At 47.7% G+C, this 26292-nt stretch overlaps 1 protein-coding gene across 2 annotated transcripts in view; it reads left to right on the top strand.

Moving 5' to 3' along the window:
• The window catches only part of NSD2 (nuclear receptor binding SET domain protein 2), a 158257-nt gene that overhangs the window by 96677 nt on the left and 35288 nt on the right, over positions 1-26292 (top strand). For both annotated transcript variants that reach the window (XM_063924799.1, XM_063924797.1), the window contains 5 exons: positions 12170-12349; positions 12898-13054; positions 13276-13481; positions 13572-13675; positions 13759-14028. In XM_063924799.1, coding sequence (XP_063780869.1) covers positions 12170-12349; positions 12898-13054; positions 13276-13481; positions 13572-13675; positions 13759-14028 — 917 coding nt within the window. The remainder of the gene's footprint in view (positions 1-12169; positions 12350-12897; positions 13055-13275; positions 13482-13571; positions 13676-13758; positions 14029-26292) is intronic.

The raw sequence follows: 26292 nt of genomic DNA, 5'->3' as shown, positions 1-26292 counted from the left end.
TGGACACTGAGCTCCAGAGGGAGTCAGAACACAGGTCAGCCTGGGGTTCGTCCCGGAGCCGCGCCGCCGATCCCCCTTACAGACGCTGAAGAACGGCAGAACGGAGGTCCGGAAACAGGCGGCAGAAGACTCCTCAGTCTTCATGAAGGTAGCGCACAGCACTGCAGCTGTGCGCCATTGTTGCTACACGGCTCACTGATCTCGGTCACGGAGGGTGCAGGGCGCTGCTGGGGGCGCCCTGGGCAGCAATATAGATTACCTTAGAGGCAAATAAATACATCACATATAGCCATTAAGGCTATATGTATGTATTTAACCCAGGCCAGTTTTCCTAATAACCGGGAGAAAAGCCCGCCGTGAAAGGGGCGGAGCTTATTCTCCTCAGCACTCAGCGCCATTTTCCTGACCAGCTCCGCTGGTGAGGAAGGCTCCCACTCTCCCCTGCACTACAGAAACAGGGTTAAAGAGAAGGGGGGCATAAATTGGCGATATAATTATATATTAAGAGCCCATATATAGAAACAACACCTTCTAGGGTTGTTATATACATTATGGCGCTTTTGGTGTGTGCTGGCAAACTCTCCCTCTGTCTCCCCAAAGGGCTAGTGGGTCCTGTCCTCTATCAGAGCATTCCCTGTATGTGTGTGCTGTAGGTCGGTACGTGTGTGTCGACATGTATGAGGAAAATGTTGGTGAGGAGACGGAGAAAATTGCCTGTAATGGTGATGTCACTCTCTAGGGAGTCGACACCAGAATGGATGGCTTACTTATGGAATTACGTGATAATGTCAACACGCTGCAAGCCGGTTGACGACATGAGACAGCCGGCGGACAAATTAGTATCGGTCCAGGCGTCTCAGACACCGTCAGGGGCTTGTAAAAACGCCCATTTACCTCAGTCGGTCGACAGACACTGACACGGACACTGACCCCAGTGTCGACGGTGAAGAAACAAACGTATTTTTCCTTTAGGGCCACAAGTTACATGTTAAGGGCAATGAAGGAGGTGTTACGTATTTCTGATACCACAAGTACCACAAATAAGGGTATTTTGTAGGGTGGGAATAAACTACTTGTAGTTTTGCCTGAATCAGATAAATTAAATGAAGTGTGTGATGATACGTGGGGTTCCTCCGACAGAAAGTTATGGGCGGTATACCCTTTTTCCCGCCAGTAGTAAGGGCGAGTTGGAAAACACACCTTAGGGTGGACAAGGCGCTCACACGCTTATAAAAAACATGGCGTTACCGTTTCCAGATACGGCCGCCCTCAAGGAGCCAGCTGATAGGAAGCTGGAAAATATCATAACAGTATATACACACATACTGGTGTTATACTACGACCAGCAATCGCCTCAGCCTGGATGTGCAGCGCTGAGGGGGCTTGGTCGGATTTCCTGACTGAAAATTTTGATACCCTTGACAGGGACAGGATTTTATTGTCTATAGAGCATTTTAAGGATGCATTTCTATATATGTGTGATGCGCAGAGGCATATTTGCATTCTGGCATCAAGAGTAAATGTGATGTACATATCTGCCAGACGAAGACACGACAGTGGTCAGGTGAGGCAGATTCCAGACGGCATATGGAAGTATTGCCGTATAAAGGGGCGGTCCATTGGACCTGGTGGCCATGGCAACAGCTGAAAAATCCACCTTTTGTTACCCCGAGTCACATATTGGCAGAAAAGGACACAGTCTTTTCAGTCTCAGTCCTTTCGTCCCCATACGGGCAGGCGGGCGAAGGCCAGTCATATCTGCCCAGGGGGAGAGGAAAGGGAAGAAGACTGCAGCAAGCAGCTCATTCCCAGGAACAGAAGCTCCTCACGGCTTCTGCCAAGTCCGCAGCATAACGCTGGGGCCGTACAAGCGGACTCAGGTGCGGTAGGGGGTCATCTCAAGAGTTTCAGCAACACTCGCAAGGGAACTCCGGGATCCTACATGTAATATCCCAGGTGTACATTGGAAATTCGAGACGTCTCCCCCTCACACAATTCACAGGCTGTAATCCCAGCAGGTGATAATCAAAGTACCCTTCTTACAACAAGGAAGGGGGTAGTATTCCACACTATATTGTGGTACTGAAGCCAACCGGCTCGGTGAGATCTGAAATATTTGAACACTTACATACAAGCGTTCAAATCAAGATGGAGTCACTCGGAGCAGTGATAGCGAACCAGGAAGAAGGGGACGATATGATGTCACTGGATATCAGGGACGTTTACCTACAGGTCCAAATTTGCCCTTCTCACCAAGGGTACTTCAGGTTCCTGGTACAGAACTGTCACTATCAGTTCAGACGCTGCCGTTTGGATTGTCCACGGCGCCCCGGGTCTTTACCAAGGTAATGGCCGGAATGATGATTTTTCTTAAAAGAAACATGGACGCTTTCCTGATAAGGGCAAGGTCCAGAGAACAGTTGGAGGTCGGAGTAGCACTATCTTAAGTAGTTCTACGACAGCACGAGTGGATTCTAAATATTCCAAAATCGCAGCTTTTTCCGACGACACGTCTACTGTTCCTAGGGAAGATTCTGGACACAGTCCAGAAAAACGTGTTTCTCCCAGTGGAGAAAACCAGGGAGTTATCCGAGCTAATCGGGATCCTCCTAAAACCAGGAAAAGTGTCAGTGCATCATTGCACAAGAGTCCTGGTAAAAATGGTGGCTTATTACGAAGCAATTCCATTCGGCAGATTTCCCGCAAGAACTCTTCAGTGGGATCTGCTGGACAAATGGTCCGGATCGCATCCTCAGATGCATCAGCGGATAACCCTATATCCAAGGAAAAGGGTGTCTCTCCTGTGGTGATTACAGAGTGCTCATCTTCTAGAGGGCCGCAGATTCGGCATTCAGGATTGGATGCCGGTGACCACGGAGGCCAGCCTGAGAGGCTGGGGAACAGTCACACAGGGAAAAAATTTCCAGGGAAGTGTGATTAAGTCTGGAGAATTCTCTCCGCATAAATAAGCTTAGAGCAATTTTATAATGCTCTAAACTTAGCTAGACCTCTGCTTCAAGGTCAGCCGGTATTGATCCAGTGGGATAACATCACGGCAGTCGCCCACGTAAACAGAAGGGCGGCACAAGAAGCAGGAGGGCAGTGAAAACTGCAAGGATTTTTCGCTAGGCGGAAAATCATGTGATAGCACTGTCAGCAGTGTTCTTTCCGGGAGTGGACGACTGGGAAGCAGACTTCCTCAGCAGGCATGACCTCCACCCGGGAGAGTGGAAACTTCATAGGGAAGTTTTTCAACATGATTGTGGACCGTTGGCAAAGACCAAAGGTGGACATGATGGCGTCCCGCCCGAACAAAAAACGGGACAGGTATTCCGCCAGGTCATGAGACCTTCAGGCGATAGCTGTGGATGTTCTGGTAACACCGTGGGTGTACCAGTCTGTGTATGTGTTCCCTCCTCTGTTTCTCATAACCAGGGTATTGAGAATTATAAGACATAGAGGAGTATGAACTATACTAGTGGCTCCGGATTGGCCAAGAGGGACTTGGTACCCGGAACTTCAAGAAATGCTCACAGAGGACTAAGGGCCTGGGGAGCTAAGAAGGGACTTGATTCAGCAAGTACCATGTCTATTCCAAGACTTACCGCGGCTGCGTTTGACGGCATGGCGGTTGAATGCCGGATCCTGAGGGGAAAAGGCATTCCATAAGAGGTCATACCTACCCTGGTCAAAGCCAGGAAGGAGGTGACCGCACAACGTCATCACCACATGTGGTGAAAATATGTTGCGTGGGTGAGGCCAGGAAGGCTCCACGACGGAAATTCAACTAGGTCGATTTCTACACTTCCTGAAAACAGGAGTGTTTTGGACCTCAAATTGGGGTTCATTAACATTTAAATTTCGGCCCTGTAGATTTTCTTCCAGAAAGAATTGACTTCAGTTCCTGAAGTCCAGATTGTAAAGGATGTATTGCATATACAGCTTTTTTGTGCCCCTAGGGGCACCGTGAGATCTCAACATAGTGTTGGGATTTCTTAAAATCATATTGGTTTGAACCGCTCAAATCTGTGGATTTGAAATATCTCACATGGAAAGTGACCATGCTGTTGACAAATATCTCACATGGGAAGTGACCATGTTGTTAGCCCTGGCCTCGGCCAGGCGATTGTCAGAATGGGCGGCTTTGTCTTACAAAAGCCCATATTAAAATTTTCCATTTGAACAGGACAGAACTGGGACTCGTCTCCAGTTTCTTCATAAAGGGGTGTCAGCGTTTTCACCTGAAACAACCTCTTGTGGTGCCTGGGCTACTAGGGACTTGGAGGACTCCAAGTTACTAGACGTGGTCAGGGCCCTAAATATATATATATATATATATATATATATATATAGTTAGGACGGCTGGAGTCAGAAAGTCTGACTTGCTGTTTATACTGTATACACCCAACAAGCTGGGTGCTCATGCTTCTAAGCAGTCTATTGCACGCTGGATTTGTAGTACAATTCAGCTTGCACATTCTGTGGCAGGCCTGCCACAGACGAAATATGTAGATGCCCATTCCACAAGGAAGGTGGGCTCATCCTGGGCGGCTGCCCGAGGAGTCTCGGCATTACAACTTTGCCGAGCAGCTACGTGGTCAGGGGAGAACACGTTTGTAAAATTTTACAAATTTTGATACTCTGGCTAAGGAGGACCTGGAGTTCTCTCATTCGGTGCTGCAGAGTCATCCGCACTCTCCCGCCCGTTTGGGAGCTTTGGTATAATCCCCATGGTCCTGACGGAGTCCCCAGCATCCACTAGGACGTTAGAGAAAATAAGAATTTACTTACCGATAATTCTATTTCTCGTAGTCCGTAGTGGATGCTGGGCGCCCATCCCAAGTGCGGATTGTCTGCAATGCTTGTACATAGTTATTGTTACAAAAATCGGGTTATTACTATTGTTGTGAGCCATCTTTTCGGAGGCTACTTCGTTTTGTTATCATACTGTTAACTGGGTTCAGATCACAAGTTGTACGGTGTGATTGGTGTGGCTGGTATGAGTCTTACCCGGGATTCAAGATCCTTCCTTATTGTGTACGCTCGTCCGGGCACAGTACCTAACTGAGGCTTGGAGGAGGGTCATAGGGGGAGGAGCCAGTACACACCATGTGACCTAAAAGCTTTTTTAGATGTGCCCTGTCTCCTGCGGAGCCCGCTATTCCCCATGGTCCTGACGGAGTCCCCAGCATCCACTACGGACTACGAGAAATAGAATTATCGGTAAGTAAATTCTTATTTTTATTTTCAGTGAGTCCTGCTGGCAACAGGTTCACTGCACCGAGGGACTAAGGGGAGAAGAAGCGAACTCACCTGCGTGCAGAGTGGATTGGGCTTCTTAGGCTACTGGACATTAGCTCCAGAGGGACGATCACAGGCCCAGCCATGGATGGGTCCCAGAGCCGCGCCGCCGGCCCCCTTACAGAGCCAGAAGACAGAAGAGGTCCGGGAAATCGGCGGCAGAAGACGTCCTGTCTTCAATAAGGTAGCGCACAGCACCGCAGCTGTGCGCCATTGCTCTCAGCACACTTCACACTCCGGTCACTGAGGGTGCAGGGCGCTGGGGGGGGGCGCCCTGAGACGCAATAAAAACACCTTAGATGGCAAAAAATACATCACATATAGCTCCAGGGCTATATGGATGCATTTAACCCCGGCCAGTTTTTCCTTAAAAAAGCGGGAGAAAGGCCGCCGAGAAGGGGGCGGAGCCTATCTCCTCAGCACACAAGCGCCATTTTCCCTCACAGCTCCGCTGGAAGGACGTGTCCCTGACTCTCCCCTGCAGTCCTGCACTACAGAAACAGGGTAAAACAAGAGAGGGGGGGCACTAATTTGGCAGATTAATCAATACAGCAGCTATATAAGGGAAAAACACTTATAGAAGGTTATCCCTGTATATATATAGCGCTCTGGTGTGTGCTGGCAAACTCTCCCTCTGTCTCCCCAAAGGGCTAGTGGGGTCCTGTCCTCTATCAGAGCATTCCCTGTGTGTGTGCTGTGTGTCGGTACGTTGTGTCGACATGTATGAGGAGGAAAATGGTATGGAGGCGGAGCAATTGCCTGTAATAGTGATGTCACCCCCTAGGGAGTCGACACCTGACTGGATGGTCTTATGGAAGGAATTACGTGATAGCGTCAGCACTTTACAAAAGACTGTTGACGACATGAGACAGCCGGCAAATCAGTTATTACCTGTCCAGGCGTCTCAAACACCGTCAGGGGCTCTAAAGCGCCCGTTACCTCAGATGGTCGACACAGACACGGACACTGACTCCAGTGTCGACGGTGAGGAAACAAACGTGTTTTCCAGTAGGGCCACACGTTACATGATCACGGCAATGAAGGAGGTTTTGAACATTTCTGATACTACAAGTACCACAAAAAAGGGTATTATGTGGGGTGTGAAAAAACTACCCGTAGTTTTTCCTGAATCAGATGAATTAAATGAGGTGTGTGATGAAGCGTGGGTTTCCCCCGATAAAAAACTGCTAATTTCTAAAAAAAATTATTGGCATTATACCCTTTCCCGCCAGAGGTTAGGGCGCGTTGGGAAACACCCCCTAGGGTAGATAAGGCGCTCACACGCTTATCAAAACAAGTGGCGTTACCGTCTCCTGATACGGCCGCCCTCAAGGAGCCAGCTGATAGGAAGCTGGAAAATATCCTAAAAAGTATATACACACATACTGGTGTTATACTGCGACCAGCAATCGCCTCAGCCTGGATGTGCAGTGCTGGGGTGGCTTGGTCGGATTCCCTGACTGAAAATATTGATACCCTGGACAGGGACAGTATATTATTGACTATAGAGCATTTAAAGGATGCATTTCTATATATGCGAGATGCACAGAGGGATATTTGCACTCTGGCATCAAGAGTAAGTGCGCTGTCCATTTCTGCCAGAAGAGGGTTATGGACGCGACAGTGGTCAGGTGATGCGGATTCCAAACGGCATATGGAAGTATTGCCGTATAAAGGGGAGGAGTTATTTGGGGTCTGTCTATCGGACCTGGTGGCCACGGCAACGGCTGGGAAATCCACCTTTTTACCCCAGGTCACCTCTCAGCAGAAAAAGACACCGTCTTTTCAGGCTCAGTCCTTTCGTCCCCATAAGGGCAAGCGGGCAAAAGGCCACTCATATCTGCCCCGGGGCAGAGGAAGGGGAAAAAGACTGCAGCAGGCAGTCTCTTCCCAGGAACAGAAGCCCTCCCCCGCTTCTGCCAAGTCCTCAGCATGACGCTGGGGCCTTACAAGCGGACTCAGGTACGGTGGGGGGTCGTCTCAAAAATTTCAGCGCGCAGTGGGCTCACTCGCAAGTGGACCCCTGGATCCTGCAGGTAGTATCTCAGGGGTACAAATTGGAATTCGAGACGTCTCCCCCTCGCCGGTTCCTGAAGTCTGCTTTACCAACGTCTCCCTCCGACAGGGAGGCGGTATTGGAAGCCATTCACAAGCTGTATTCCCAGCAGGTGATAATCAAGGTACCCCTCCTACAACAGGGAAAGGGGTATTATTCCACGCTGTTTGTGGTACCGAAGCCGGACGGCTCGGTGAGACCTATTTTAAATCTGAAATCCTTGAACACTTACATACAAAGGTTCAAATTCAAGATGGAGTCACTCAGAGCAGTGATAGCGAACCTGGAAGAAGGGGACTATATGGTGTCTCTGGACATCAAGGATGCTTACCTCCATGTCCCAATTTGCCCTTCTCACCAAGGGTACCTCAGGTTTGTGGTACAGAACTGTCACTATCAGTTTCAGACGCTGCCGTTTGGATTGTCCACGGCACCCCGGGTCTTTACCAAGGTAATGGCCGAAATGATGATTCTTCTTCGAAGAAAAGGCGTCTTAATTATCCCTTACTTGGACGATCTCCTGATAAGGGCAAGATCCAGGGAACAGTTAGAGGTCGGAGTAGCACTATCTCAAGTAGTACTACGACAGCACGGGTGGATTCTAAATATTCCAAAATCGCAGCTGATTCCGACGACACGTCTGCTGTTCCTAGGGATGATTCTGGACACAGTCCAGAAAAAGGTGTTTCTCCCGGAGGAGAAAGCCAGGGAGTTATCAGAGCTAGTCAGGAACCTCCTAAAACCAGGCCAAGTGTCAGTGCATCAATGCACAAGGGTCCTGGGAAAAATGGTGGCTTCTTACGAAGCGATTCCATTCGGCAGATTCCACGCAAGAACTTTTCAGAGGGGTCTGCTGGACAAATGGTCCGGATCGCATCTTCAGATGCATCAGCGGATAACCCTGTCTCCAAGGACAAGGGTGTCTCTCCTGTGGTGGTTGCAGAGTGCTCATCTTCTAGAGGGCCGCAGATTCGGCATTCAGGACTGGGTCCTGGTGACCACGGATGCCAGCCTGAGAGGCTGGGGAGCAGTCACACAGGGAAGAAATTTCCAGGGCTTGTGGTCAAGCATGGAAACGTCATTTCACATAAATATCCTGGAACTAAGGGCCATTTACAATGCCCTAAGTCAAGCAAGGCCTCTGCTTCAGGGTCAGCCGGTGTTGATCCAGTCGGACAACATCACGGCAGTCGCCCACGTAAACAGACAGGGCGGCACAAGAAGCAGGAGGGCAATGGCAGAAGTTGCAAGGATTCTTCGCTGGGCGGAAAATCATGTGATAGCACTGTCAGCAGTGTTCATTCTGGGAGTGGACAACTGGGAAGCAGACTTCCTCAGCAGACACGACCTCCACCCGGGGGAGTGGGGACATCACCCAGAAGTCTTCCACATGATTGTGAACCGTTGGGAAAAACCAAAGGTGGACATGATGGCGTCCCGCCTCAACAAAAAACTAGACAGATATTGCGCCAGGTCAAGGGACCCTCAGGCAATAGCTGTGGACGCTCTGGTAACACCGTGGGTGTACCAGTCAGTGTATGTGTTCCCTCCTCTGCCTCTCATACCCAAGGTACTGAGAATCTCATAAGAAGGAGAGGAGTAAGGACTATACTCGTGGCTCCGGATTGGCCAAGAAGGACTTGGTACCCGGAACTTCAAGAGATGCTCACGGAGGACCCGTGGCCTCTACCTCTAAGAAAGGACCTGCTCCAGCAGGGACCCTGTCTGTTCCAAGACTTACCGCGGCTGCGTTTGACGGCATGGCGGTTGAACGCCGGATCCTGAAGGAAAAAGGCATTCCGGATGAAGTCATCCCTACCCTGATCAAAGCCAGGAAGGATGTAACCGTGCAACATTATCACCGTATTTGGCGTAAATATGTTGCGTGGTGTGAGGCCTGAAAGGGCCCTACAGAGGAATTTCAACTGGGTCGTTTCCTACATTTCCTGCAAACAGGACTGTCTATGGGCCTAAAATTAGGGTCCATTAAGGTTCAAATTTCGGCCCTGTCGATTTTCTTCCAGAAAGAACTGGCTTCAGTTCCTGAAGTTCAGACGTTTGTCAAGGGGGTACTGCATATACAGCCTCCTTTTGTGCCTCCAGTGGCACCTTGGGATCTCAATGTAGTTTTGGGGTTCCTAAAATCACATTGGTTTGAACCACTCACCACTGTGGACTTAAAATATCTCACATGGAAAGTGGTAATGCTGTTAGCCCTGGCTTCAGCCAGGCGTGTTTCAGAATTGGCGGCTTTATCCTATAAAAGCCCTTACCTAATTTTTCATACGGACAGGGCAGAATTGAGGACTCGTCCTCAATTTCTCCCTAAGGTGGTTTCAGCGTTTCACTTAAACCAGCCTATTGTGGTACCTACGGCTACTAGGGACTTGGAGGACTCCAAGTTGCTGGACGTAGTCAGGGCCCTGAAAATATATGTTTCCAGGACGGCTGGAGTCAGAAAATCTGACTCGCTGTTTATCCTGTATGCACCCAACAAGCTGGGTGCTCCTGCTTCTAAGCAGACTATTGCTCGTTGGATTTGTAGTACAATTCAGCTTGCACATTCTGTGGCAGGCCTGCCACAGCCAAAATCTGTAAAAGCCCATTCCACAAGGAAGGTGGGCTCATCTTGGGCGGCTGCCCGAGGGGTCTCGGCTTTACAACTTTGCCGAGCAGCTACTTGGTCAGGGGCAAACACGTTTGCTAAATTCTACAAATTTGATACCCTGGCTGAGGAGGACCTGGAGTTCTCTCATTCGGTGCTGCAGAGTCATCCGCACTCTCCCGCCCGTTTGGGAGCTTTGGTATAATCCCCATGGTCCTTTCGGAGTTCCCAGCATCCACTAGGACGTCAGAGAAAATAAGAATTTACTTACCGATAATTCTATTTCTCGTAGTCCGTAGTGGATGCTGGGCGCCCATCCCAAGTGCGGATTGTCTGCAATACTTGTACATAGTTATTGTTACAAAAATCGGGTTATTATTGTTGTGAGCCATCTTTTCAGAGGCTCCTCTGTTATCATGCTGTTAACTGGGTTCAGATCACAGGTTGTACGGTGTGATTTGGTGTGGCTGGTATGAGTCTTACCCGGGATTCAAAATCCTTCCTTATTGTGTACGCTCGTCCGGGCACAGTATCCTAACTGAGGCTTGGAGGAGGGTCATAGGGGGAGGAGCCAGTGCACACCAGGTAGTCCTAAAGCTTTTACTTTTGTGCCCAGTCTCCTGCGGAGCCGCTATTCCCCATGGTCCTTTCGGAGTTCCCAGCATCCACTACGGACTACGAGAAATAGAATTATCGGTAAGTAAATTCTTATTGATTCCACTTGAGGTTCAGACTCGCATGTTGTATACCTCTACATTGCGTTACTGATGCAGCAATGCTTACGGCACACCGTTTGGAAAGACCACATTTTCCTGCTCTCTCATATCAGAGGTGCCTGGCCAGTTCTTCTGCCCTGTTAGGGTTGTGGGGCTTGTTACTGTACAACAGTCTCTCACATTATCCCCTTTCAGGTCATTTGTCATCGCTGGTCTGTCCATTTTGCCGGACAACCTGCATACGCAGTGGATGCACAGTCAGCGATACATGTGGTATATAGACTAACAATTCAGTCTTAGTTATTTCTCATGTTACTCGAAAACTGATTGTCTTTTGGTTTAAATGATCCTATAGGTAGCAGCGAAAAAATGTTAGGCTGATGTAGCTGAATTCTGGTTCTGGGAGAAAGTCATTATATAGTCCCACCAGAGCATGAGGACTTTGCTTTGAATGCCTCTAGTTCATAGTTAAAGCTGCACATGACTGAGCGGATCCGGTCTTTAGGTCGACCACTATTGGTCAAAATGCATTAGGTCGACATGGTCATAGGTCGACATATTTTCCGATCCACGTGGATTAGGATTGCGAATAGTAACCTTGCCCGAAGCATGGCGAGCAGACACTGTGCCCTAATTGGGGTTCCTGGTCACTTTACGAAGAAAACGACACCACAAAAAAGAAACAAACCCATGTCGACCTTTTTCCATGTCGACCTAATGACTGTGTCGGCATATTTCTGATGTCGACCTAGTCATTGGCAACCAGTAGTGGTCGACCTAATGACTGCCGACCCTATGATCCACACCATGACAGAGGGTCGCTGCTTTACTCCTCTGATCTTTTGAGGTAGCTCCACACGTGTTTTGTAACCCAGCGTTCAGTAGAACATAGTTTAAATGTGCACATGCAAACACTTCATACTGTTGCTGTAATATAAAAGTGTAATGCTGTGCTTTTATCAGTAAAGTGTACAGATTCTATTGATTCATGGCCATGTGCCATCTCTTCTTAGAGTGCCAATTACTTTGCTGTGTTCTGATCACGTTAGAACTCTTAGGGACTCAGGGGCAGATGTATTAACTTGGAGACGGCATAAGGAAGTGATAAACCAGTGATATGTGCCAGGTGATAAAGGCACCAGCCAATCAGCTCCAATATGTAAGTTAACAGTTAGGATCTGATTGGCTGGTGCATTTATCACCTTGCACATATCACTGGTTTATCACTTCCTTATGCCTTCTCCAGGTTAATACATCTGCCCCTCAGTTACACGCTAGGTGCTGCTGAAATGGTTCGGGAATTCTAAATGACCCCTATGCTGACAGTTTATACATTAGCTTGGTCAGCTAGTAGACATTGGTTGTTTTGGATATTGTATACAACGCAATAGAAAACCATAACTTTGGTGTTACAATTATTGCACTGTTTATGTCACGTCCATTGAGTGAAGCGATGATGACGAAGTCTAAGCCGTGATTCTTGTCATACAGCAAAATTGGTGCGCTGTGTCCGCTGCCCGGTGGCTTACCACAGTGGAGAGTCCTGCATGGCTGCTGGATGCACTGTACTGTCTCCCTCCAGTATCGTCTGTTCTGCACACTTCGCTGCCAGGAAGGACAAAGCACATCACACCCACATCAACGTGTGCTGGTGTTTTGTCTGCTCCAAAGGTATGTTTGGTGTCATTGTTTTATTACTACTATAACTATTTGGGCTTTTTTTTCTTTAGTTTGGGGAAAGAGAAAATCTGGTAACACTAATAAGTTAATATAGCGGTATGTGTCTGACATAAGTAGACTCCTCCTGTTGCATCGGAACATCAGCAACACCATCTGCATGACCCACGGGGGTTGCACACGCCAGGCATCGCAGGTCCAACAAAGAGGTCAGGACTTGTCACTCCCCCAAATCGGCAGTATGTGTGTGTGTGTGTGTGTGTGTGTGTGTGTGTATGTGTGTGTGTATGTATATGTGTGTATATATATATATATATATATATATATATAATAGCAGAAGGTTACCCAGTGAATGTAATGCAAGTATTCTGTGAAAATTGGTATTGGACATGCAGAACTCCTGAATAAAGATACTCTACTAGGTAGAAGCCTGTAGCACATACCTGAGACGGTGGTGGCCGCCTACTCTAGACTTGTCGTGTTGCAGACATTCAGTAATCTGAGAGAGTCCTATTTATAAACATAATTGCTCCTCGGTGCAGGTGGAAACCTCTTGTGCTGTGAGTCCTGTCCTGCCGCTTTCCACCCGGACTGCTTGAATATTGAAATGCCAGATGGAAGCTGGTTTTGCAATGACTGCAGGCTGGGGAAGAAGCCGCGATATCAGGACATCATTTGGGTGAAATTGGGGAATTACAGGTACGACATTTTGAAGGGAAGTCTAATTTTAATACACAGAATTTGTTAAGGAGTTTTCTGGTTCCCTGGGTATTGTCTTTGAATGTGAAATGTTTTTATAGTCTTGTATCTAACATACCATATTCGTAATTGTCCTCCTTCTTGGTAACTTTTAAATATGTTGCGTTCTTCATCCCTGTTGTGTTTATTATGTCTCTAATTGGTTTGTCTTTTGGTATTAGATGGTGGCCTGCAGAAGTGTGTCACCCAAAAAACATACCTACAAATATCCAGAAGCTGAAGCATGAAATTGGAGAGTTTCCAGTCTTCTTTTTCGGTTCCAAAGATTATTATTGGACGCACCAGGCGCGGGTATTTCCATATATGGAGGGGGATCGGGGCAGCAAACATCATGGAGTTAAAAGCATTGGCAACGTCTTCAAAAATGGTACTTGTTCCCCTCTACCCTAGAGCACTTGGTAATAAATAAGTGTCTGTAAGGAGTCTGCACTACACTGTAATGCTCTTTTCATCTTAGCTTTGCAGCAAGCAGAAGAGCGGTACTGTGAGCTAAAGTTGCAGAGGAAGGCAAAAGAAACGGAGGAAAATGAGAAAAAGCCACCGCCTTATAAGCACATAAAGGTAGCGTTCTGGATAAATTGCGCTCACCTGATGTTTTCCACTTTGCAAGTGTAATTCATTTTCAGTGTGTTCTTTCTTACTAGGTGAATAAGCCCTACGGCAAGGTTCAAGTTTACACTGCTGATATATCGGAAATTCCTAAGTGCAATTGTAAGCCATCCAGCGACAAACCCTGCGGCTACGACTCTGAATGTCTGAATCGTATGCTAATGTACGAATGCCACCCCCAAGTATGCCCGGCTGGGGGGAGGTGTCAGAATCAGGGCTTTACCAAGCGCCAGTATCCAGAGACCAAGATAGTGAAGACTGAAGGCAAAGGATGGGGTCTCATTGCGATAAGAGACATAAAAAAGGTAATCCGTTACATGAATACTATAGTAAGTGCAAGTGTTGTATCCAAGGCAAACAATACACTGGTGTAGTCATAGAATGTGAACTTTGAATTCTTGTTTGAAAGTGGTTGCGTGGCCACTCCTCCCTTTTGTCTTGCCCACCATGTGATTCAGTTCGAGGACCTTGGGGACCAAGAATCAGACCCACCTCTTACTTAGAGGCAGCTGCTGCAGTTCACACAGCACAATACACTGTCCTGATGATACGCATATTTATTTCATCCTCTTGGGAGACATCAGGCCATGGCACTTTACAAATGCCTTTAGGACTTTAGCACTTTAAGCATTTTTCAGTCTTGTTGTGTCCTTCCCATTTCTAGACCCTGTCCAGCAGGCAACGTTTTGTTTTGGATGATCTTCATTGCTGCTTTGGCAGTCACTTGAACTCAGTCCCGCGAAAAAGGAGCTGAAGTGGTGCTGGTAATGGTACCTTATCACACCATTTCCTGTTCTCAACACGTAACGCGGAGGACACCTTCAATTCCAATTAATGCATGAGCTCAATTAAGCGTAATAACAAGTACTAGAATGTGAATAGCGATCATTGTAAAGACAGGCACACAATACACAGAATAATACCACATTACAGTGCCAATGGAGGTGCTTGTGAGGATTGGGCAAACTTCTTAATCTTTTTTTTTTTTTAACGTCAATAATTATTTATTGAATTTTATAACAAATGCAAAAAAGGGGGGGGGGGGTACAAAAAAGAATAGGGAGGGGAGGGATGTACACGTCACTAAAGTCATACATATATATGAAACAGGGAACATAGCGACTGAGCAGGTATTCAGGTATCATAGTCATACTAACAGATAGAAGTATACAGAGCTAGATCTATAGGGTTTACCAACCCCGGCCCAAGTATCAGGAGGGGAAAAACTGATAATACTACAGGTACAACAGCCAATATAAACCTAGAGAAGAAGTATGAGAAATGAGTCAATTAAGAAGTAGTAGATTTTTCATTCAGGCTAAATTGTAGAAGGGATGTCCTCATTGGGTGTAATATAAGGGCAGAACCTTCTCCCTCCGTGACGTATTCGTGCCAATGGAACCATTGCATAATGGGAGAGGAAACAGAGGGGGAATATGGCACACATTGTTTCCATGGTATAGGGAAAATGAACCTTATGAAACACTTTTAGAGCATGAGGCACTACCGCTTGTTTCCAGGCTTGGGCTAAAGTTGCCCTTGCTGCTATACAGATGTGTCCCAATAAATACCTTTGGGAGGCTGGGACCTCCAAAGGATACATATGGAGGAGTGCCAAAGTGGGGGATGGGCTTAAAGATAAACGTAAAACTTTATTTATCAGATTAAATACTTCTGCCCAAAAAATTTGGAGAAGGGGACATGTCCAGAAAATATGATACAAATGCCCTATTTCACCGCAATTCCTCCAACAGAGCTGAGAGCAGGAAGGCCAAAATGTGTGCAACCTATCTGGGGTCAGATACAATCTATTCAGTAATTTAACATGCATTTCTCTATCTTCCTAGTGGATGCTGGGGTTCCTGAAAGGACCATGGGGAATAGCGGCTCCGCAGGAGACAGGGCACAAAAAGTAAAGCTTTTCCAGATCAGGTGGTGTGCACTGGCTCCTCCCCCTATGACCCTCCTCCAGACTCCAGTTAGATTTTTGTGCCCGGCCGAGAAGGGTGCAATCTAGGTGGCTCTCCTAAAGAGCTGCTTAGAAAAAGTTTAGCTTAGGTTTTTTATTTTACAGTGAGTCCTGCTGGCAACAGGATCACTGCAACGAGGGACTGAGGGGAGAAGAAGTGAACTCACCTGCGTGCAGGATGGATTGGCTTCTTGGCTACTGGACATCAGCTCCAGAGGGACGATCACAGGTACAGCCTGGATGGTCACCGGAGCCGCGCCGCCGGCCCCCTTGCAGATGCTGAAGTCAGAAGAGGTCCAGAATCGGCGGCTGAAGACTCCTGCAGTCTTCTAAAGGTAGCGCACAGCACTGCAGCTGTGCGCCATTTTCCTCTCAGCACACTTCACACGCAGTCACTGAGGGTGCAGGGCGCTGGGGGGGGGCGCCCTGGGAGGCAAATGTAACCTATATAAAGGCTAAAAATACCTCACATATAGCCCCCAGAGGCTATATGGAGATATTTAACCCCTGCCTGGATTCACTAAATAGCGGGAGACGAGCCCACCGGAAAAGGGGCGGGGCCTATCTCCTCAGCACACGGCGCCATTTCCTCTCACAGCTCCGCTGGTCAGGACGGCTCCCAGGTCTCTCCCCTGCACTGCACTACAGAAACAGGGTAAAACAGAGAGGGGGGGCAAATTTATGGCGATATTTTGATATATATAAAGCAGCTATAAGGGAGCACTTATTATAAGGCTATCCCTGTTATATATAGCGCTTTTGGTGTGTGCTGGCAAACTCTCCCTCTGTCTCCCCAAAGGGCTAGTGGGTCCTGTCTTCGTTAGGAGCATTCCCTGTGTGTCTGCTGTGTGTCGGTACGTGTGTGTCGACATGTATGAGGACGATATTGGTGTGGAGGCGGAGCAATTGCCAAATATGAGGATGTCACCCCCTAGGGAGTCGACACCAGAATGGATGCCTTTATTTATGGAACTACGGGATAGTGTCAACACGCTAAAGCAGTCGTTTGACGACATGAGACGGCCGGACAATCAATTAGTGCCTGTCCAGGCGACTCAAACACCGTCAGGGGCTGTGAAACGCCCTTTGCCTCAGTCGGTCGACACAGACCCAGACACAGGCACTGACTCCAGTGGTGACGGTGACGAATCAACCGTATTTTCCAGTAGGGCCACACGTTATATGATTTTGGCAATGAAGGAGGCGTTACATTTAGCTGATACTACAGGTACCACTAAACAGGGTATTATGTGGGGTGTGAAAAAACTACCTATAGTTTTTCCTGAATCAGAAGAATTAAATGACGTGTGTAATGAAGCGTGGGTTGCCCCTGATAAAAAGCTGATAATTTCAAAGAAATTATTGGCATTATACCCTTTCCCGCCAGAGGTTAGGGAGCGCTGGGAAACACCTCCTAGGGTGGACAAGGCGCTAACATGCTTATCTAAACAAGTGGCGTTACCCTCTCCTGAGACGGCCGCACTTAAAGATCCATCAGATAGGAGGATGGAAAATATCCAAAAAAGTATATACACACATGCAGGTGTTATACTACGACCAGCTATAGCGACTGCCTGGATGTGCAGTGCTGGGGTAGTTTGGTCAGAGTCCCTGATTGAAAATATTGATACCCTGGACAGGGACAATATTTTACTGTCGTTAGAACAAATAAAGGATGCATTTCTTTATATGCGTGATGCACAGAGGGATATCTGCACACTGGCATCACGGGTAAGTGCTATGTCCATTTCGGCCAGAAGAGCTTTATGGACGCGACAGTGGACAGGCGATGCGGATTCAAAACGACATATGGAAGTTTTGCCGTATAAAGGGGAGGAGTTATTTGGAGTCGGTCTATCAGATTTGGTGGCCACGGCTACAGCCGGGAAATCCACCTTTCTACCTCAAGTCACTCCCCAACAGAAAAAGGCACCGACTTTTCAACCGCAGCCCTTTCGTTCCTTTAAAAATAAGAGAGCAAAGGGCTATTCATATCTGCCACGAGGCAGAGGTCGAGGGAAGAGACAGCAACAGGCAGCTCCTTCCCAGGAACAGAAGCCTTCCCCGGCTTCTACAAAAGCCTCAGCATGACGCTGGGGCTTCTCAAGCGGACTCGGGGACGGTGGGTGGTCGTCTCAAAAATTACAGCGCGCAGTGGGCTCACTCACAGGTAGATCCCTGGATCCTGCAGATAATATCTCAGGGGTACAGGTTGGAATTAGAGACAGATCCACCTCGCCGTTTCCTGAAGTCTGCTTTACCAACGTCCCCCTCCGAAAGGGAGACGGTTTTGGAAGCCATTCACAAGCTGTACTCTCAGCAGGTGATAGTCAAGGTACCTCTTCTACAACAAGGGAAGGGGTATTATTCCACTCTTTTTGTGGTACCGAAGCCGGATGGCTCGGTAAGGCCTATTCTAAATCTGAAGTCCTTGAACCTGTACATAAAGAAGTTCAAGTTCAAGATGGAGTCACTCAGAGCAGTGATAGCGAACCTGGAAGAGGGGGACTTTATGGTATCCTTGGACATCAAGGATGCGTATCTCCACGTTCCAATTTACCCCTCACACCAGGGGTACCTCAGGTTCGTTGTACAAAACTGTCACTATCAGTTTCAGACGCTGCCGTTCGGATTGTCCACGGCACCTCGGGTCTTTACAAAGGTAATGGCCGAGATGATGATTCTTCTTCGAAGAAAAGGCATATTAATTATCCCATACTTGGACGATCTCCTAATAAGGGCAAGGTCCAGAGAACAGCTAGAGATGGGATTAGCACTGTCGCAAGAAGTGCTAAAACAGCACGGGTGGATTCTGAATATTCCAAAATCCCAGTTAATGCCGACAACTCGTCTGCTGTTCCTAGGGATGATTCTGGACACGGTTCAGAAAAAGGTTTTTCTCCCGGAGGAAAAAGCCAAGGAGTTATCCGAGCTTGTCAGGAACCTCCTAAAACCAGGAAAGGTGTCTGTACATCAATGCACAAGAGTCCTGGGAAAAATGGTGGCTTCTTACGAAGCAATTCCATTCGGCAGATTCCACGCAAGAATTTTCCAAAGGGATCTGTTGGACAAATGGTCAGGGTCGCATCTTCAGATGCACCTGCGGATAACCCTGTCTCCAAGGACAAGGGTGTCTCTTCTGTGGTGGTTGCAGAGTGCTCATCTATTGGAGGGCCGCAGATTCGGCATACAGGATTGGATCCTGGTGACCACGGACGCCAGCCTGAGAGGCTGGGGAGCAGTCACACAAGGAAGAAACTTCCAGGGAGTATGGACGAGCCTGGAAACGTCTCTTCACATAAACATTCTGGAACTAAGAGCAATATACAATGCTCTAAGCCAGGCAGAACCTCTGCTTCAGGGAAAACCGGTGTTGATCCAGTCGGACAACATCACGGCAGTCGCCCATGTGAACAGACAGGGCGGCACAAGAAGCAGGAGTGCAATGGCAGAAGCTGCAAGGATTCTTCGCTGGGCAGAGAATCATGTGATAGCACTGTCAGCAGTGTTCATCCCGGGAGTGGACAACTGGGAAGCAGACTTCCTCAGCAGACACGATCTTCACCCGGGAGAGTGGGGACTTCATCCAGAAGTCTTCCACTTGCTGGTAACCCGTTGGGAAAGACCAATGGTGGACATGATGGCGTCTCGCCTCAACAAAAAACTGGACAGGTATTGCGCCAGGTCAAGAGATCCGCAGGCAATAGCTGTGGACGCGCTGGTAACGCCTTGGGTGTACCAGTCGGTGTATGTGTTTCCTCCTCTGCCTCTCATACCAAAAGTATTGAGAATTATACGGCAAAGAGGCGTAAGGACGATACTAGTGGTTCCGGATTGGCCAAGAAGGACTTGGTACCCGGAACTTCAAGAGATGATCACGGAAGATCCGTGGCCTCTACCTCTAAGGAGGGACTTGCTTCAGCAGGGTCCCTGTCTGTTTCAAGACTTACCGCGGCTGCGTTTGACGGCATGGCGGTTGAACGCCGGATCCTAAAGGAAAAAGGCATGCCGGAAGAAGTCATTCCTACTTTGATTAAAGCAAGGAAGGAAGTAACCGTGCAACATTATCACCGAATTTGGCGAAAATATGTTGCGTGGTGCGAAGATCGGAGTGCTCCGACGGAGGAATTTCAACTGGGTCGATTCCTACATTTCCTGCAATCAGGATTGTCTATGGGTCTCAAATTGGGATCTATTAAGGTTCAAATTTCGGCCCTGTCGATTTTCTTTCAAAAAGAATTGGCTTCAGTCCCTGAAGTCCAGACCTTTGTTAAGGGAGTGCTACATATACAGCCTCCTGTGGTGCCTCCAGTGGCACCGTGGGATCTCAATGTGGTTTTGGACTTTCTAAAATCTCATTGGTTTGAACCACTAAAGAAGGTGGATTTGAAATATCTCACATGGAAAGTGACCATGCTTCTAGCCCTGGCTTCGGCCAGGAGAGTGTCAGAACTGGCAGCTTTATCTTACAAAAGCCCATATCTGATTTTCCATTCGGACAGGGCAGAACTGCGGACTCGTCCGCATTTTCTCCCTAAGGTGGTGTCAGCATTTCATCTGAACCAGCCTATTGTAGTGCCTGCGGCTACAAGTGACTTGGAGGACTCCAAGTTACTGGACGTTGTCAGAGCATTAAAAATATATATTGCAAGGACAGCTGGAGTCAGAAAATCTGACTCGTTGTTTATATTGTATGCACCCAACAAGATGGGTGCTCCTGCGTCTAAGCAGACGATTACTCGTTGGATCTGTAGCACAATCCAACTTGCACATTCTGTGGCAGGCCTGCCACAGCCTAAATCTGTAAAGGCCCACTCCACAAGGAAGGTGGGCTCATCTTGGGCGGCTGCCCGAGGGGTCTCGGCATTACAACTTTGCCGAGCAGCTACGTGGTCAGGGGAGAACACGTTTGTAAAATTTTACAAATTTGATACTCTGGCTAAGGAGGACCTGGAGTTCTCTCATTCGGTGCTGCAGAGTCATCCGCACTCTCCCGCCCGTTTGGGAGCTTTGGTATAATCCCCATGGTCCTTTCAGGAACCCCAGCATCCACTAGGACGATAGAGAAAATAAGATTTTACTTACCGATAAATCTATTTCTCGGAGTCCGTAGTGGATGCTGGGCGCCCATCCCAAGTGCGGATTATCTGCAATAATTGTACATAGTTATTGTTAACTAATTCGGGTTATTGTTGAAGGAAGCCATCTTTCAGAGGCTCCGCTGTTATCATACTGTTAACTGGGTTTAGATCACAAGTTGTACGGTGTGATTGGTGTGGCTGGTATGAGTCTTACCCGGGATTCAAAATCCTCCCTTATTGTGTACGCTCGTCCGGGCACAGTACCTAACTGGAGTCTGGAGGAGGGTCATAGGGGGAGGAGCCAGTGCACACCACCTGATCTGGAAAAGCTTTACTTTTTGTGCCCTGTCTCCTGCGGAGCCGCTATTCCCCATGGTCCTTTCAGGAACCCCAGCATCCACTACGGACTCCGAGAAATAGATTTATCGGTAAGTAAAATCTTATTTTCTGAATGGTTTAAACAACGTGACATGCGGAATGTTAAACAATATAATTTCTCCCATTGTGTCTCTGCAATGGGAATGCCTAAATCCCTCTCCCAACGCTTCTGGGCATTAGACTTTTGGTACGGAACCAATGAGATGAGTGTATTGTACAAATAAGTTATATCTTTAGTGGATGTAAGCAATACCGCACGGGATAGAACAGATTGCACTATAGAGCTGGGGGGAGTTTGTACAATGGGTAAGCTCTTAAACTAGTGTCTGATTTGAAAATAGTGAAATAGTTCAGTATGCGGGAGGGAGAACTTGTCGTGCAACTGGGCAAATGAAAGAAAAGCAGTTCCATCTAATAAGTCTCCGAGGATATAAATATTGCAAGCGTTCCACACAGAAATATGTAAATTGGGAATTAATTTACTCACAGCTTTAAGTGAAAGGGCAGTGTAAGGGGCAGTAAAGCCAGGGGGCTTACTTATTAAATTATCCCATATTCGTAGAGAAGAGGCCGTAGAGGGAAGAATGGACAAATTAATGGGGCGCAGGGCTTTTGGAGTCCACAACAGGTCTGCTGCTAAGGGGTAACCTACGCATCCAACATTTTCAATGTGGGCCCATAAGGACACGGAGTGTGAGAGATTCCAGGATTTAAGTTGAGCAAGCAAACAAGCTTCTTGGTATAAATTCAAATCGGGTAGTGCGAGACCTCCTCTGTGTCGAGGGAGGATCATTCTAGCGTGTGCCAATTTTGGGGGGTGCGATTTCCATAGGTATCTTGTCAAAATAACTCTGCATTTATCGAGATAAGGTCTGGGGAAAGAATAAGGTATGGTGCAAAATAAATACACAAGTTTAGGAAGTAAGGACATTTTAAAGGCAGATAAACGACCTAGCCAGGATATTTCATATAAAAGCCAAGAGGATGTCAAGGTCTGGAGAGTAAGTATCAGGGGAGGAAGATTCACATCGAAAACTGTAGAGGTGGAAGGGGGAATATGTATCCCAAGATATGTAAGCGAGTTCAGTTTCCAGTTGTATGGGTATTGAGATCGTAAAGCAGCCGTGAGTGTATCTGGTAAATGAACAGGTAAAGCGTCAGTTTTAGTTGTGTTCAATTTATAGTATGAGGCCTCGCTAAAGCCGTGTAGTGGAGAGTGTAGAGGAGGAGTGAGATACAAAGAGAAGCACATCGTCAGCAAAGAGACAAAGCTTATGAGAAAGTTCCCCATGGGTCAAGCCAGGGAATGCAGTGTCTGATCTGATTTTAGCAGCCAGGGGTTCAATGCCAAGGACATATATCAAAGGTAAGAGAGGGCAACCCTTACGGGTTCCATTAGTAATTGGGAAAGCGTCCGATAGGAATCCATTACTAAACACCCTCGCAGACGGTAAGGTATATAATGCTAAGATTGACGACAAAATCTGGGCCGAAAAGCCAAATTTAACAAAAACAGTACGCATATATAGCCAATTTAATCTGTCGAATGCCTTCTCGGCATCCAGTGAAAGTAACAGAAATCCTTCGGTGTCAGAGGCCCTATCTATCAAATTAAAGACTCTGCAGGTGTTATCAGAGGCCTGCCTGCCAGATACAAACCCAACCTGGTCAGGATGAATCAACAAGGGTAAATATGCACTAAGGCGGGATGCTATCATTTTAGCATAAAGCTTAATATCACTGTTAAGTAGTGCAATTGGCCGATAATTGTGGCAATGGGCAGGGTCTTTCCCAGGTTTGGGGATAGCTACCACCTGGGCCTCCAGCATTTCTCTAGGAAAAGCACCAATACTGGTGATATCATTGAATAGAGCGGTTAAGATAGGAGAGAGACGGTCCGTAGAGGTAACATAGAAATCGTTAATAAACCCTTCGGGGCCAGGGGCATTGTTCTTAGGGAGGGATTTAATCGCTGATTCGACCTCAAGTGCGGTCCAGGGGGCATTTAAGGTATCCAACTGATCAGGGGTCAAAGAGGGAAGGATAACAGAGGAAAGAAACGCCTGTATAGAGTCAGAGGTAGGCTGAAATGTGAGGGGGTCGGAGTGTAAATTATATTTCTCTGACGTCCTAGTGGATGCTGGGAACTCCGTAAGGACCATGGGGAATAGCAGGAGTCTGGGCACATCTAAAGAAAGCTTTAGGATCACCTGGTGTGCACTGGCTCCTCCCCCTATGACCCTCCTCCAAGCCTCAGTTAGATTTCTGTGCCCGACGAGAAGGGTGCACACTAGGGGCTCTCCTGAGCTCTTTGTGAAAGTTTTAGTTTAGGTTTATTATTTTCAGTGAGACCTGCTGGCAACAGGCTCACTGCATCGTGGGACTAAGGGGAGAAGAAACGGACTCACCTGCGTGCAGAGTGGATCGGGTTTCTTAGGCTACTGGACATTAGCTCCAGAGGGACGATCACAGGTTCAGCCTGGATGGGTCCCGGAGCCGCGCCGCCGGCCCCCTTACAGAGCCAGAAGAGCGAAGAGGTCCGGTGAAATCGGCGGCAGAAGACGATCCTGTCTTCAGATAAGGTAGCGCACAGCACCGCAGCTGTGCGCCATTGCTCTCAGCACACTTCACACTCCGGTCACTGAGGGTGCAGGGCGCTGGGGGGGCAGCGCCCTGAGACGCAATAAATCGATAAAAACCTTATATGGCTAAAATAAATGCATCACATATAACTCCTGGGCTATATGGATGTATTTAACCCCTGCCAAAACATACAGAAAAACGGATGATAAGGACGCCGAGAAAGGGGCGGAGCCTATCTCCTCAGCACACTGGCGCCATTTTCCCTCACAGCTTAGTTGGAGGGAAGCTCCCTGGCTCTCCCCTGCAGTCACTACACTACAGAAAGGGGTTAAAAAAGAGAGGGGGGCACAAATTAGGCGCAGTATAAACAATACAGCAGCTATAAAGGGAAAAACACTTATATAAGGTTATCCCTATATATATATAGCGCTCTGGTGTGTGCTGGCAAACTCTCCCTCTGTCTCCCCAAAGGGCTAGTGGGTCCTGTCCTCTATCAGAGCATTCCCTGTGTGTGTGCTGTGTGTCGGTACGTTTGTGTCGACATGTATGAGGAGAAAAATGATGTGGAGACGGAGTAGAGTGTCTGTAATAGTGTTGTCACCCCCTAGGGGGTCGACACCTGAGTGGATGTACTGTTAAAATTGCGTGACAGTGTCAGCTTTGTATAAAAGACAGTGGTTGACATGAGACAGCCGGCTACTCAGCTTGTGCATGTCCAGACGTCTCATACAGGGGCTCTAAAGCGCCCGTTACCTCAGATACAGACGCCGACACGGATACTGACTCCTGTGTCGACGGTGAAGAGACAACCGTGATTTCCAATAGGGCCACTCATTGCATGATTGATGCAATGGAAAATGTTTACACTTTTCTGATAATATGAATACCACCAAAAAAAGGGGTATTATGTTTGGTGAGGAAAAACTTCCTGTAGTTTTCCTGAATCTGAAAAATAAAATGAGGTGTGTGATGATGCGTGGGTTTCCCCCCGATAACAATTGATAATTCTAAAAAGTTATTGGCAGTATACCTTTTCCCGCCAGAGGTTAGGGTGCGTTGGGAAACACCCCCTACAGGGGATAAGGCGCTCACACGCTTGTAAGAACAAGGGCTCTACCCTCTTTTGAGATGGCCGCCCTTAAGGATCCTGCTGATAAAAAGCAGGAGGGTATCCTAAAATGTATTTACACACATACTAGTGTTATACTGCGACCAGCAATCGCCTCAGCCTGGATGTGCAGTGCTGGGTTGGCGTGGTCGGATTCCCTGACTGGAAATATTGATATCCTAGATAAGGACAGTATATTATTGCCTATAGAGCAATTAAAAGATGCATTTCTATATATGCATGATGCACAGCGGAATATTTGCCGACTGGCATCAAGTATAAGTGCGTTGTATTCTACCAGTAAAGTGGTCAGGGATTCCAAACGGCATTTGGAAGTATTGCCTTAAAAAAGGGGATGTACCCTAGGTCGCCTCTCAAAATAAGACGCCGTATTATCAGGCGCAGTCCTGGTTGGCAAGCGGACAAAAGGGTTCCTCTTTTCTGCTCGTGACAGAGGGAGAGGAAAATGGCTGCAGAGATCAGCCAGTTCCCAGGAACAGAAACCCTTTTCCGCCTCTGCAAAGCCCTCAGTATGACGCTAGGGCTTTACAAGTTCAGGCACGGTGGGGGCCCGTTCTCAGTGAATTTCAGTGCGCAGTGGGCTCACTCGCAAGTAGACCCCTGGATCCTTCAGGTGGTATCTCAGGGGTACAAATTGGAATTCGAGACTTATTCCCCTCGCCGTTTCCAAAAAGTCTGTTTTACCGACGTCTCCCGCTGACAGGGAGGCAGTTTTGGAAGCCATTCACAAGCTGTATTCCCAGCAGGTGATAATTAAGGTACCCCTCCTGCAACAGGGAACGGGGTATTATTCCACACTATTGTGGTACCGAAGCCAGACGGCTCGGTGAGACCGATTTTAAAATCTAAAATCTTTGAACACTTACATACAGAGGTTCAAATTCAAAATTGAGTCACTCAGAGCAGTGATTGCAAACCTGGAAGAAGGGGACTACATGATGTCTCGGGACATCAAGGATGCTTACCTTCATGTCAAAATTTACCCTTCTCACCAAGGGTATCTCAGGTTATGGTACAGAACTGTCACTATCAGTTCAGACGCTGCCGTAGGGAGGGTCCACGGCACCCCGGGTCTTTACTGAAGTAATGACCGAAATGATGATATTCCTTCAAAGGAAGGGAATTTTTAGTTATCCTTTACTTGGACGATTCCCTGATAAGGGTAAGATCCAGGGAACAGTTGGAGATCGGTGTAGCACTATCTCAGGTAGTGTTGCGGCAGCACGATTGGATTCTCAATATTCCAGATTCGCAGCTGGTTCCGACGACTTGTCTTCTGTTCCTAGGGATGATCCTGGACACAGTCCAAACAGAAGGTGTTTCTCCCGGAGGAAAAAACCAGGGAGTTATCCGAGCTAGTCAGGAACCTCCTAAAACCAAACCAAGTCTCAGTGCATCAATGCACAAGGGTTCTGGGTAAAAATGGTGG

The sequence above is a fragment of the Pseudophryne corroboree genome, chromosome 1 (assembly GCF_028390025.1).
Source record: "Pseudophryne corroboree isolate aPseCor3 chromosome 1, aPseCor3.hap2, whole genome shotgun sequence".
NCBI classification, from domain to species: Eukaryota; Metazoa; Chordata; class Amphibia; order Anura; family Myobatrachidae; genus Pseudophryne; species Pseudophryne corroboree.
The sequence above is the reverse complement of the archived record's forward strand: the minus strand, read 5'-3'. Positions and strand labels throughout refer to the sequence as shown.